The sequence below is a fragment of the Poecilia latipinna genome, unplaced genomic scaffold, assembly GCF_001443285.1.
Source record: "Poecilia latipinna isolate Pla-1442-1.1 unplaced genomic scaffold, P_latipinna-1.0 Scaffold1338, whole genome shotgun sequence".
NCBI lineage: Eukaryota > Metazoa > Chordata > Actinopteri > Cyprinodontiformes > Poeciliidae > Poecilia > Poecilia latipinna.
The window spans coordinates 156,692-171,127 of NW_015113954.1; the positions used below are offsets into that span (position 1 = coordinate 156,692).

Consider the following 14,436-nt stretch of genomic DNA (forward strand, 5'->3'; position numbering starts at 1 on the left):
CGAAATCTTTATCAAATTTTTTTGGGACTATGCATGGTGTCATCCTAACCCTCCGCTCAGGCCATATGACCTCCAGCGCTTAATGGAGTTTTTTCAGAACTTTGGTGTTTGGTGTTACCCTGACACTCCATTCGTGGAGCTGGAACTGAGCCGAGCCTCTGTGTTAAGCGACACATTTGAACAGTTGGCTGCTACTGATCAGACAAACTACAAGATGCCACTTATGGTAAAGTTAGCAAGTCTGAAAGCTCATAAAGCATGTTTGAATTATTGTCTTAATCTTATTGGTTCCCTTTTGCATTCCAGGTGTTTTTTGATGAGAACCATGAATTTGATCATGTCTACAAGAAAGACTTTTTTCATGAAGTCTTTCATGAGTTGATGTCTACTGAGTCTGACATGTTCATGTTCAATGACTCCAAAACACTGGCGTGGTTCTCCTCTACTAAAGTAAGACTTTAGAAATAGCTGATTTTAAGCTCAGTTAATTATCTTTTTTCTAATTAATGATCTAACCCACCAATATCAGGCTTCGCAGGAGGACCAGCGTTTCCACCTGTTTGGGGTTCTGTGTGGACTGGCTTTGTACAACAAGGTGATCATTTACTTACCCTTCCCACTGGTGCTGTTCAAAAAGCTGCTTGGAGCGAGGCCATCACTGGACGATTTGAAAGAATTCAGTCCAAGTTATGGCAAGTAGGTAGAATTTATAAATAATTTTAAATAAAAAAAATATTTATCATTAAAAATTATCTTTGTGTTGTTTTCTTTGAGTGGTCTGCAGTCCATCCTGGACACAGAAGAAGACCCAGAGGAGATGTATTTTACAGTGAGTAATGAAGTGAAAAGAAATGTCACCATCCATTTTAGGTCTTTGATATCTAACCGTTTTTTTTTTTTTTTAAATTAACATAAAGAAAAGTAACACCAGCATGTCCTTTCTTTAAAGATCTCATGGGATGGAACTGAGATTGATCTTGATCCTGAAAATCCTGACAAGCAAGTTACCAGCGAAAACAAGTAGGAATTAATTTCATTATTTCTGAGCTTTTTTTATGAGCCGTTCACGATTCAACTTGTTCTCATTTGTTTAGTTAAATTATAAATATATTAGAGTTTTTCACAAAAAAGGCAATTTTGGAAAAAAAAATGTAACTGGAAATGAAACCTTATAAATCCATACTCTGGTGTCTCCATAAAATACCTCAATGGACATGATTCTAATTTTTCTTCAAATCCATAAACACATGTAGGTTGGGCAACCAAAGTCTAACGACCACATAAGTATTTATTTACATCTGGTACACTCTTACACAGCTGGACTAAATCCACACCGGCTGTTCAGAATCCAATATTTGATAATTAGTAGTAAACTATTATTAAAAATAGTAAGCAATTAAATTTCTCTTATCATAATATGTGTCTGACCCATCTTTGTGAATGACAATTTTTATCAACTCAACAGGAGAGAGTTTGTTGACGCCTTTGTGAACTACGTCTTCAACACATCAGTGGAGGTTGCGTTTTATGAGTTCAAACAAGGTTTCTTCCAAGTTTGTGACCGGGATTTGGTGAAACTTTTTACACCAAAGGAACTACAAGAAATCCTAGTTGGAAAGGATTTCTATGACTGGGAGAAGCTGAAACAGGTACTTTTGTTATGATGGTTTGTATTCTGAGCTGTTTGAATTATTGCTGACTCCAGGTTTTGGTCTTCTCTTAAGAACACAGTTTATGAGGGCGAGTACAATGCCGACCACCCCATCATACAGATGTTTTGGGAAGTTTTCGATGAACTGACTGAGAATCAGAAGAACAGCTTTCTGTGTGAGTATGAAATTAGATGGTTTCCAACATTATTTAGAAAAACACAACCAAAATAATTAATTGTCCAGAAAAATCACTTCAGTTATGAAAAGTTAGAAAAAAAAAATTATACAGGAAACAAATTTTGAACTCAACATAATTTCTGATAAAAACTTAGCTTGTTTGTTGAAGCTGAATTACAGCATTACAAAGGACAGAATATTATGGCATCAACAAAGTTTAGATTGCGTTTATTGATGGCCAGATGAACAAATATGCCACTCACTATTATTACTTTGTGCAAAATTGTCAAAAAAAAAAAAAAAACATCTAAAGTTAATACTTCTTTGTAGAAAGTTTCCGTAAAGGCAGATTTATTCCTGCTGTGTAGCTTATATCCCCTGATAACCTCTTTTACCTCCCTCAGGGTTCGTCACTGGATTTGAACGGGTGCCGATCCTCGGCTTGGACAAGATAAAGATGAATATCAAAGTTAAACCCTTGCAGGATGACCAGTATTATCCTGCGACCCAGACGTGTTTCTCGACCCTGGAACTGCCGCTGTATTCAACCAAAGGCATCATGCAAGCCAAGCTGATCGAAGCTCTTAGCAACAAAAGGATCAGTCAGTACGTTTGATTCAGGATGAATCCCTGACTGGGTCTTTACTCACTGGCACAGCACTTCCCTAACGATGAAAACTGTGTGTATGTAAAGAAAAACAGGTTTTAAACTAAAACAGTTTTAATCAAAACATGCAAAGAAGTTGTTACTGTCATGTTTTGTAACTCATTGTTACACTTTAGTTTACTGAGATGTTAAAATAATCATTAGACTGCAGGGTTTCCCCCTGTGTATTATAAGCCTGGCGGCCCGCCATGCTTTACTTGCCCCGCCGCCAGGCTAAGCCCCTGAAGCTCTTGGGGGCCTGAAGGAGCTGCTGACTTAATTTGGATTAAACAGAAGTGCAAATTTGTTGTTTTAGACTAGTTGTGGGTTTAAATAGCATTTCACTCGAGATCTTTTCCCGTAACATAATTACACAGTAATACTTTTACATTTCCTGTCAACTTAACATCTTTAATACAAAAACACAGTGGACTGCCGGTGGACCGCCTCGACGCCCCGACCACCGGGCTTAGCAAGTTTTCTGGGGTTTCCCAAACCCTGAGACTGATGTGGAATAAGTGAGATTTTAAAAATATAATCTGAGATTCTTTCAAATAAATATGTCATGTAACCAGAGGACTGTTTACATGACTTTTCCTTCAGTCTGATGATAATGATAAAGGGAAATTTTATTTATTTATTTTTGCTTCCTTGCTATTAAGTTAACATCATGTTAAAAATCAACTTTGTGAACTATAAACTGAAAAGTGTGGGCAGGATGGTCTTATTAATTATGTTCTTTATTTTTTTCCAATTACATTATCTCTGTAAAGATCTGTATATTTCTTTAATAAAATCAATGAATAAAACTCAAGAGATTTAATTCTAAAATTGTGTTTGCTTGTGCACATTTCACAAAATGACAAATTCTGTTTTGTATTTATTTACATATTTATGACAGATTCACATGATTATGAACATATTTTTGTTTCTGCATTGGTTTAAACACGTGCGTTCACACTGCAGCCTGAAGTGACCCAATTCCGATTTTTTTGCCGGGTCCGTTCACACTGCCAGTAAATGCAACCTGTATGCGTTCTGCAGTCTGAACGGGCAAACGACCTGAAAGTGTCCCGCATGCGCAGTAGAGGGCGCCATAGCGTCAGCGTTCTAAGTGTTCTGCCAACTGCCATAAAAAAAAGAAGTGCTCAGTGTTTGCGGAAGTAAACATGGAGGCTAACGGTGGAGCTTAGCTTACATATTTGAAGTTGTTGTCCGGCCGGAGCAGCATATTAACAACTTAATCATCATATAATTCGTCATGGTTGTTGTTTTTCTTCCCACTTGCGCATATCAGGACGCAAAATAGTGAGATTTGTTGAGAATCAGTGACGTTCAGTTCGGATGAATGCGACCTGAACGTTAGGTCGCATTTGAATCGGATACGTGTCGGATATGGGTCACATTCGAAAAAGAATCCAACCTGTGCTGTTCACACTGCCATGAAAAGATCGGATACAGGTCGCATTACATCAAAAAAATCGGAATTGAGTCACTTCAGGCTGCAGTGTGAAGGCACCCTTATTGGAAGGAGGTTTGTTCCGTTTATTTCTTCTTCTTGACGTTCAGTTGATCTGTTTGCTGTTTACTGTTGAGACTGGTGCCACAGTCATTGGATGTAAGTTGTGGTTGTAGTCATGTGTCATGAATGGGTGGATGTTGGTTGTCACTTCTGATAACGCTTCTTGGTCACAAGTGTGTTTCTATAGTTTTGAATGTCTGTTTTGCTCTCAATTTGGTTGGGATTTAGTGTTGAAGCTATCTTTGTATTTGGCTGTTGGTCTTGAGATTTGGGCAGTTGGAAATAGACTGATTCCAGGTGCTCTTCTGCATCATTCAAATTTAAACAGTGCTTTAGATCGCATTTGAATCGGATACGTATCGGATATGGGTCACATTCGAAAAAGAATCCGACCTGTGCTGTTCACAAAAGATCGGATACAGGTCGCATTACGTCAAAAAAAAAAAAAAAAATCGGAATTGGGTCACTTCAGGCCGCGGTGGGAACGCACCCTTATTAAAGCTTATTATGATTTAAAATAGCTTGTAATTGCATTAGAATTATTTATTTGAAAATCCACTGCAGAGAGAAGATTTTTGCATTTCCATTAGAAATTAACATGAGATGTACTTCAATCCATTTAACAATGTGCTACCTTCAGTGAATTTTCCATTATTTGTTAATCAAACTTTTTGTCATGTGGGACAAAATCATCAAGTCAGATGTACTCATGGATCAAATAGGCACATATAATATCATGTTTGAATATCAACACAGACCATAGAGCTATATATATATATATATATATATATATATATATATATATATATATATATATATATATAAAGTACTATTGACTTTGATACAACAGCTTTAGCATTCAGATTAAAATATTTTAAATAACTTCAAATTAAAATTTAAGATTTAAAAGAACTGGCAGCCGTACTGCAATCACCTTCATTGTAAGATGATTGTGTTCATACCTATAATCTGATGCTGCGTTTAATATTTTCTTTGTGTTTGAACCGAATTTGTTCTCAAATCGTCAATTATCTGTTCTTAATCTCAGCCAGTAAAACTCCACTCTTCAAAATTTCCCCAAATAAACATTTAAAAACTGAGTGGTTTTGATGTTATGAAGGACCCCAAATGCAACTCTACTTAAGGCCCCATAAGACCTTGGAGAACTGGCTTAAATTATGGATCCAAAATTTTAAAAATGATTATTTATGTTTGCCTTATTTAACGAATGTCGGCCAGTTTGTAAAGTATTTTGGGACCAATTATTTTCTTCAGCCAAGTTTATTATAAGTAGCTTTGAGTGCACCAAAGTTTGCCTCTCGGTAAAAATCCCTGTATGTGTTTCTATTTACTAAGAAATTCAAAATATGCAGAAAGTGCAGCTCTTATACTTGAAGGTTTCACTTTCGTTTTCCTTCTCCACGGAGACAACTTCTCTGACTGTGGGTGTGTCACACTTTTCACGCGTCATAGTTTTGTTTTCCTTTCCTCGCCGTCGTTGGAAAGAACAACAAGCCCAGTTTCGTTTTTCTTACAGCCGAGTCATTAAAAGGACCCGCTGTAAACGCTTCACAGCCTCATTCACCAACATGTTTTCGTGGGGAGAGGACTACCGGCAGAGCTTTCGCCAGAAAAAGGGCTCAAATGTCCCAACTTCAGATCGAGTTCACTTTTTAAACCTCGGCTTCCACATCAGGGACCTTTCTGCTGCTCCTAATGTTCTCGCTTTCGTCAAAGATGTTGGAGAGGCGTCTATTATCCGCACACAGGAGAGCCCAGATGGGAGAAGAGGGAAACAAAGTGAGTAGTAATCCTTTATAATGACCGGACGGACGAGAGAAAGTTTCATTTTGCACTCATGTGTGCTGTTGCTAAATTTGCAGAGTTTGTTAACTGCGGTGAGAAGATCCGGGCCGTTAGCTGTGGAGATGATGTTGTCACGCTGCTCTCCGATGGAGGTAAAGTCTTCTGCGTGGACCCAAGTATCACTCCGTTCACTCCCAGGTAACAGGGAATTCAAAGCCACTGTTTATTTTTTCCTGCGATGATCTTAGAATGTGTTGGTAAATGTGGTTGTATTTTTTCAGACCTCCACCAGCGCTGTCCAGCGTCATAGTGACCCAGATTGCCTGTGGGAGCCGTCACACTGTTGCTCTCACCAAAGGTACTGTTATCTCGCAGTCTGCTCTATTTCAATATTTGGTTAGAAATATGAGATATTATACATTTATTAATTATTTGTTAGGATAATTAGTCAATTATTAAAGTGTGGTTTTGTAGAATAATTATTAGTGGTCAGTATCTGAAACAGATTGGGTTTTTTTTTTAAGTTGAGTTCTACAGAGAGGGCCATAAATCCTAAAACAAAAAGATGGGGTAATCAGGCTCTTCCTGGCTGGCACCAATTTTTGGTCTACTTTGAGATCTGACCTCTGGTTAATCCCTCTTGCAGCAGCCAAGAAGAGGAAAAACAACTCAATGGGTGATGTTTTTTCCACAGATGATCAAGTGTACACATGGGGCCAGGACTCCAGGGGTCAGCTGGGACTGGGTGGGAGTAATTCTGGAGCCGGCTCACCTCAACACATCAGATCTCTGTCCGCCGTCCCGGTGGTTCACATCTCTGCAGGAGGAGAGCACAGCTTTGCTCTCACCGTGTCCGGAGGCGTGTTCGGCTGGGGCAGAAATGACTGTGGTCAGCTCGGACTGGGAGACAAAGAAGGTCAGGCACAGATATATTATTACCCCCTGCTTCTGTTCAGACCAGTGGCACGCTGTGTAGCTGATGACTGGTCAGCCACTGATATACAAATATATGAACCTTACTTAAAGTTAGACCTTATTTAAATTTTTTATTTGTTTAACAGCTTTTAATTGTGTTGTAATAATACATATAAAAGTCTGACTGCTTCCACAGAGGAGAGTTTTCCTGGTCTGGATGTTTCATTCAATCACCTGTCAACCAGTCTGTCAGGCTCAGCACTGCCACCTATCAGTGAGGCAGGGTACTCTCTGCCTCACGCTGCATTTTCCCTGTGATTTTTCTTCGCGAAAGACAAAAATATTAAACCCACATAACTAGACAGACTTAAATAAAACAGTCTGAACGTCACAATGTGCAATGTGTAATTAAATGTGTGTATTGCAAATATAAAGACAGCAATGCGCATTAGACAGCACAACCAGGTGAGACGCAGCTCATATCTGCCTTATGGTTAAAATCATAAGGCAACGATTTCAACCATAAGAATATTTAAATTATACAGAAAACAAATTTGTAGAAGTGCAAAAATGGATTTACTCTTTCTTGTCGTGATGAATGTGAGGAAGAGTCTCACCTTCATCCCCCCGACTGCACGCTGCTAGCTCAGACTGGTATGCTCTAATAAAATGTCCCACATTATTTTACTGCAACTCAAAGTATTTATTTTGTATTTCATACAGATAGAAACACACCAGTGCTGGTCAATTATCTGAACACGAAGAAAGTCACTCATATCTCCTGTGGTCAGGAACACACTGTTGCTCTGACAAAGGTCAGTGATCCTAAAGTCTCGTTTCAGATTTCACAGAAATTGAAGCATTTATTGCCGACATGAAAAGTGAGACTAATCAATGTGGTTGCCTGGTTTTTAAGGACGGTGCAGTGTTTACGTTTGGCTCCGGCCAACACGGACAGCTTGGACACAACTCATTCCGAAATGACCTCCGTCCTCGCCTTGTTGCAGAGCTCTGGGGGGCAAAGGTCACCAAAACTGCATGTGGGAGGTACTTTAACATACTTTTATAAGCTTATTATGACATCATGTGCACAGTGAGATATTTTCTGATGGGGTTTTTTCCCCCCAAACAGATCTACCTTATAGTGACATGACTTAAAGCGAGACTTATACTTATATTGGAAATTGTCCTTCATTGCTCCATCCACTTTCTGGAGTGCGTCCATAGCAGTGGTAGTGAAACAGACCATCTGCGTGATGCTTCACATGTAGTACAGTCTACAGGCCTTACCTTAATCCCCCCCAATACATTTTTCTTGTCACCATGGACAAACACCTCTAACCTTGCGTCATCATGACCATAAAATGTTTTTCTAGATGGCATTTGGTTTGTCCATGTTGGGCATTGCACTCAGTCCATGGTGACTTTGAGGCTCCAGCATCTCCCACTTTATCATCAGTTTATCCAGCCTCAATTGTTCCTAAACATCCCAAGTATTCTCTGTTTTATTAGGGTCGACAGTTTATGGACAGATGGTTGAAACTTTGACAGAATTGTGTGTTTCAATGGGAAAGCTTTCCCAGACAGATCAAAACTGGATTTGTAATGAAAAAGCCCAACAACATTAAACTTCTGGAATGATCTCCTCAAATCCCTGACCTAAACTGAGTTGAAAATATGCCTAAAAGCCAGATTTGTACCAGGAAACCAAGCAGTTTAAATGTAGCCCACTAATTCTGCCAAAAAGAGCGATAAAAAAAAAAATGCAATCAGAATTGTATCAGGATGAAATAATCTTTGACTTTTTGCATTTGAAACAAAGGCACATACAAGAGTGTGTATTAAAATTACGTCCATTGTAATGATACTGTAGGTTTGTAATTATTAACCAAACTGCTTTTACTCTTCCAGATATCACACATTGGTGCTGACAGACCGTATGAAGGCGTACTCCTTTGGTTGTAATGACCATCAGCAGCTGGGACGTGACGAGGAGAGTCATCCGTCTGTCCCACTACCTGTCCAAATATCTCTCTGTAAGTCCTGACGGTTTATACTAAGGTAAAGCTAAAGGTAAAAATGAATTATTGAAGAAACTTTACATTTATTTAAATTACATCTACAGTGGTGGCAGCAGTAAGTGTCACTCTATGAACTAAAACTTCTTTTCAGAGAAAGATGACTGTACCTTTACAGATTATATATGCATTTTGCACTTCCACTGAAAAAAGAGTACGTTGTAAATTTGTCAACCCAAAAGTTTTATATTTTTTTAACCTTTACAAATTTTATTTAACCATAATAAAAACCCATCGAGATTAAAAAACTATTTTTCAAGAGAGTACAGGCCAAGAAGCAGCAATAAATACAACACAGAAAAATAGTTCAACTCTAACTGAGACAAGGAAACTTTATGTATGGTCCATGAACAATGTTAGCAGCAAAATAGCCATGTTATGTCAAACATAAGTCGTCTACATTGCATGTAGATAAGGAAGACTGTTCCTGCAATCTACTAAAAATCACTCTCTTAATAACCGAGAAAAGTAATGTCACATATTTAAATAACATTTATTATTTCTCTGTAGGTCCCACAAACGGTCACCGGATTGAAAACATCTTTGCTGGAGCAGATTGTTCGTTTGCAACCTGGAGACCTAAAGAGGTAACGCCACAAATTCTTGAAAGTTTAGCAATATCTTCATCCTTTTATGTCAACACATAATCTTTTTCCCCACTTTGAGGAATATTTTTTTTGTCCTATTTTGTTTCCAGGACGGATTGAACTCAAAGATCAACATAACGCAACAGCCCATTGAAAAACTGGTGGCTCAGTGGACCTCTGAATGTGATGCACAGTTGGGGCAAGTGGCAAAACAGTAAGAATAATCCAGTTCATGTCATCACCAGATGTTTACTTGCCAAGTATATGATTGAGTAGTTTTTAACGTTTTTTACATTGTGTAATTTTGCTCATGACCTCCTAACACCTTTACAGGGAAATTCGTAGAACGTTTTCCTCTGCTTCAATTGTGAATCGAAGTTTCCTTGACCAGAGGTACGTACAGAGTTTAAAGGTTTAATCTGAATTTCTTTGGTATGTGTTCCTATTTTAAATTGGATGTTTTTTAAATCATTTTAGCAAAGATAAGCATTTCCAGACCTCATCAAACTACCCTGGTTTGGATTTATCGTTGGCCAAGAGTGTGTTTGAAAACCTGCTGGCTAAGGGTGTTCTTCAAACCGAGGTTTGATTCTAAAATAAAAACATGCACGTTTTATTTTACGGTCTGATTTAATGGTGGAAGATGACTTTTAAAACCCAGGTTCTTGTTTTTTGCTCCAACAGGTGGAAAAGGCTGTGCTGCTGTTGCTTCCTCGTCTCGACAACAGACCGGTGGGAGTGGAGGGTTTGAGGGTCTTCCTGGTTCTGACTGAGCTTCTTCATGTGACTCAGAAATATCTTCAGCCACAGACCTCCTCAACAAGCCTGAAGCTGGCTGAGGAAATCACTGCTGCCTTCCAAAATCTTTCTCCTGAAAGCCTCCGGATTATAGGTACAGTGAAACGTGCCTCTGATAAAAGCTAAATCATAAAATGGTTCATAAATAAAGACTTCAATATTAGACCGTCTCTCTCATCAATGCTGTCCTCCTCAGGAGACTGGTGGTATTCACTGTCAACCTGTACCATGACCAGACATGTAAGCGTATGGAAGACGGCCCTCTCATGGCCGGTTTCTCGCTTCTCATTCAAGAGCATCCTGCTGATCCTCCAGAATCTGTACAACGTTAGTATCAACTCCACATTTAATCAAATTAACATTTTGACAAAAAACGTACGTAATCTCTACCCATGCCTACTCTTTCTGACGCTGCACATTTTTGTCTAATTTAAAGGCCAACAGGAAGAAAATCCCTGAAAAGACATTTTGTGTGGAGTTTAATCCAGCATTTCTTCAAGAAGATCTGCAGCTCTGGCGTAGAATGTCACTAAACAGGGTAAATAATTAGAGGTTAATTTCTACATTTATTTTCATGTATTCAACAAAATAGTAAAAATATATGTATATGTATATTATTAAGGCAGTCGTGTTAATAATCTGAATAAAGTAAGTTTTTTTATTGTCATTATCTCCTCAGATGGGGGATAATCAACCCCTCTTGCTCTGTGATTTTCCATTTCTTATGGATCTGAAGTCAAAGAAAACGGTTTTTGACACCAACACTGCTTGTATTCAGGTGAATAAGCATCGGCATCAAACATTAACAATAATCCAAATGTATAGTTTTACTTTTCCTCAAAAAGTGAGTGTTGGTACAAGATTAACAGTCTGAAGTACATCTCAAAATGAAGCTGTACAATTTGAAAACAAATGTCTTTCAAAGTTATTCATTTTGTTTTTATTTGAAATTCAAAATTGTTCCTTAGGCAGAGCATCAGAGGGTTTTTGTTCCTCCCTTTGGATGGGTTCCCCAGACAGATCTTTATTTTAAACTCTTCCTGAGCCGAGCTTCACTTTTGGAGGAAGCTTTTGTTCAGCTGGACTCTGCTCGACAAACTGACCTCAGGAAGCCACTCGTGGTGAGTGTTTTACTATCAATGCTAAACCTCATCAAGGCCACCTTGTCCTCTAAACATTTGTAAATTTGTATTTCTCAGGTGCACCTTGATGGAGACTCAAAGATCACACGGGTCTATATGTCAGATTTTTTTCACCACCTCAACATAGTGAAAGAAAAAAGAGAGATGTTCATGTTGAACGAGTCTGAAACACTCGCCTGGTTCTCCTCCAGAGTAAGAAGACGTTCTCATTCATCTTTAAAATGTTTCCTTTCCCACTAGAGACAGACTTAATATTGATTATATTTTATTAATGCAGGCAGCAGAGAGAGACCAGAAAAACTTCCACCTGTTTGGGATTCTGTGTGGACTGGCCTTGTACAATAACAGCCTCATACAATTGCCCTTCCCACTGGCTCTGTTCAAAAAGCTGCTCGACATTGAACCAACTCTGGAAGACATGATGGAGTTCAGCGAAGGAGTTGGAGGGTGAGAAAGTATTTAAATTTCACTAAAAGACTGGACAAAATTGTAACTGCTAGATGATTCAATAGCTTCTTTGTTTTGGGTCTTTTTGAAGGCGTCTGCGGTACATACTGGACTACGAAGACGACCTGGAAGACCTGGACATCACCTTCGAGGTTGGTGATAATCTTAGTTATTCTCTGCAGAGGTTTTCATGCAATTTCGCAAACATCTTCATTCCTTACTTTCAGATTAACTGGGATGAGACAGATGTTGACCTTGATCCTAGTAACCCAGGAAAGCTGGTCACAAACCAAAATAAGTAAGCCACTCAAACCAAAAAGCTCTCATTGTTAATTCAGTTAAAGAGGCTGGCTAATTTCGAATCTCTTTCTCCCAAACAGGAAGGAGTTTGTGGATGCCTACGTGAATTATGCCTTCAACACGTCAGTGGAGGGCGTGTTTCAGGAGTTCAAGCGCGGTTTCTTCCTGGTGTGTGACCAGCAGCTGGTGAAGCTTTTTAGACCAGAGGAGCTGCAGGGAGTCTTAGCGGGTGGAGACGTCTATAACTGGGTGAAGCTCAAACAGGTACACTCAGCTAAATGGTTTTCTGTTTCACTGCTACGTTCTTTGAAATTGCTGCAATAAAACTCATAACTCTGTTTTACTCTACACAGAACACACAGTATGAGTGGGGGAGCGACACCCGACACCCAACCATACAGATGTTTTGGGAAGTTTTTGATGAACTTACTGAAGAACAGAAAAAAGATTTTGTTTGTAAGTAATCTCATATATATATGTTTTGACCTAAGGCAATCACTGGCAAACAAAGTCATTGATTCTCTTTTTTATTCTTTTTCATTTGAGTTTATTTATATAAAACAGTCTTAAGGGAAAAACATTTTAAAATAATTTATAAACATTTAAAAATCAGCTCAGATTCCATGTTACCAATGTTTTTCCAACATAGCTATGTGCAATCAACTCATATTTAGTAGAATATAACAATGACAGTCTTTTCTGTTCAACAAACCAGAATGCTGCTTCGAAACTCCACTTTGCTGTGCTTACTCGCCTTTAGTAACACAGACACACAGCTACTTCGTGTGCAAGGCTTTTCATGTGATTAGACCCGGGCATCCTTATGTACCGTTTACAGCTCCACTGCACAGAAAAGCCTCTCACTTTCCTCCTGTCATGCAGCTGATAAAAATGCTGATGAGGGTTTCATTCTTCCCAGGCGGAAATAATACCAAGAGCAGCTGACATCAGAGTTTAGTGTCCAGTGTTAGTGTTGTGTATAGGAAACGCAGTGAAAGTTGCAGGGAAAAGCTTCCAATAGCTTGTATCTCATTACAACAAGTGACACGTATATTATTTTTGAACATGCTTCTTTGTAGTTTGAACACATTTGTCATAAAATCATAAAAATGTTATTATTTGATTGTCTTCTGATTGGATTTTTTTTTTCTTTATGTCTTCCTCAGTGTTTCTGACTGGGTCTCGGAAAGTCCCTGTTCTTGGCATGGACCAGATCAGGATGACAATAAGAATAAAACAAATCCAGAGTGGCTCCCATGATGAACATTTCCCAGAGTCATTGACGTGTCACTCTATCCTTGAATTGCCGTTGTACTCAACCAAAGACATCATGCGGGAAAGACTGACGGAGGCCCTGGAACCACAGAGAGGATTCAGGATGTGAATCTATTAGCATCTCACACACTAACTCAGAGTAATATATTGCAATGCACTGAAAATAAGCTATTAAAACGAAGTGAAGTGAAAGCACTTCAAATATATATCTCTTATACATTTATACTAAACAAATGACCAATTTTTTTTTTGTCTGTGATCTACTGCACTTAGTAATTTTATTTACACAAGGCTTTGCTAAATCAAGTATTTTATTATTATGTCATACAGAGATAAAGTTCAGAGAACAATTTATTTCCTCACATGTTTACATTTTTGGGTTGTCACTTGTTATTCTTAGTGTTGTTTCTGATGTGACTTTGTTCCCTGTCTGTTTAAACAAAGAGTGAAGAAGATTTTTTTTTTTTTTTTTATGAAACATTGACCAGCATATTTAATGTGTATTATTTTGGTGAAGGCACTCATAAAACTGCAATGTTTGTTCAATTGTTCACTGTATGGTGTTTCCTTTATAACTTTGCAATTTTGTATTTTTGTTATGTAAAGCTGCTGGAATGTGCTACACAAATCAACCTGACTTGACTTGACTTAAACTATTCATATGATCACTGAAATATGCCTTAAATGAATATTAGCCACCATGGCTACTCAATGGCAGGGAGTCTGGTGATTATTTTATGTTTTAGAAATTGTAATAATTGCTTATTCTTTGTGATTTTTGACTTTCACATTTGTAACTGTAGAATAAGCTACAATGTGTAGTTGGAAATAATTAAAGACTGGTGGTTATTGGGGAAAAAATGGGATTTGGTTTGAGAAAAATATTGTGATAAATGCAGCTTGCTGGCTACATTCCTTCATGTATTTCATAAAACTAAAAAAAAAAAATAAACATATCAGTTTATATGTGTACATATCAACTGAATAAGCAATAGTCATGAAGTAAAACTAATCATTACAGGTTACTGCTACTGTTTCTGTTACAGTTTGCAGAACATGAAGAAAATAAACAACGTGGTGGAGCCAAATGT

General features: G+C 38.1%; 2 protein-coding genes across 2 annotated transcripts in view; both read left to right on the plus strand.

Annotated features, from left to right (window-relative positions):
- LOC106961818 (probable E3 ubiquitin-protein ligase HERC4) overlaps nt 1–2,565 on the plus strand; it is a 12,310-nt gene extending 9,745 nt beyond the window's left edge. The window contains exons 16-23 of the mRNA XM_015055851.1: nt 77–226; nt 307–450; nt 530–696; nt 775–829; nt 950–1,020; nt 1,466–1,649; nt 1,725–1,827; nt 2,234–2,565. Of these exons, the coding sequence (XP_014911337.1) occupies nt 77–226; nt 307–450; nt 530–696; nt 775–829; nt 950–1,020; nt 1,466–1,649; nt 1,725–1,827; nt 2,234–2,445 (1,086 nt within the window). The 3' untranslated portion in view covers nt 2,446–2,565. The remainder of the gene's footprint in view (nt 1–76; nt 227–306; nt 451–529; nt 697–774; nt 830–949; nt 1,021–1,465; nt 1,650–1,724; nt 1,828–2,233) is intronic.
- Nucleotides 2,566–5,497: 2,932 nt separating this feature from the next.
- Nucleotides 5,498–14,227, plus strand: LOC106961817 (probable E3 ubiquitin-protein ligase HERC4). Its single transcript, XM_015055850.1, has 23 exons — nt 5,498–5,797; nt 5,881–6,001; nt 6,085–6,161; nt 6,498–6,719; nt 7,442–7,533; nt 7,635–7,765; nt 8,630–8,754; nt 9,307–9,383; nt 9,494–9,597; nt 9,717–9,776; nt 9,861–9,966; nt 10,068–10,275; nt 10,378–10,508; nt 10,618–10,719; nt 10,861–10,959; nt 11,150–11,302; nt 11,381–11,515; nt 11,601–11,770; nt 11,862–11,922; nt 11,998–12,068; nt 12,151–12,334; nt 12,424–12,526; nt 13,237–14,227. The coding sequence occupies exons 1-23, from the start codon at nt 5,587–5,589 to the stop codon at nt 13,452–13,454; spliced, it is 2,961 nt and encodes a 986-aa protein (XP_014911336.1). The 5' UTR covers nt 5,498–5,586; the 3' UTR covers nt 13,455–14,227.
- Nucleotides 14,228–14,436: the final 209 nt, after the last annotated feature.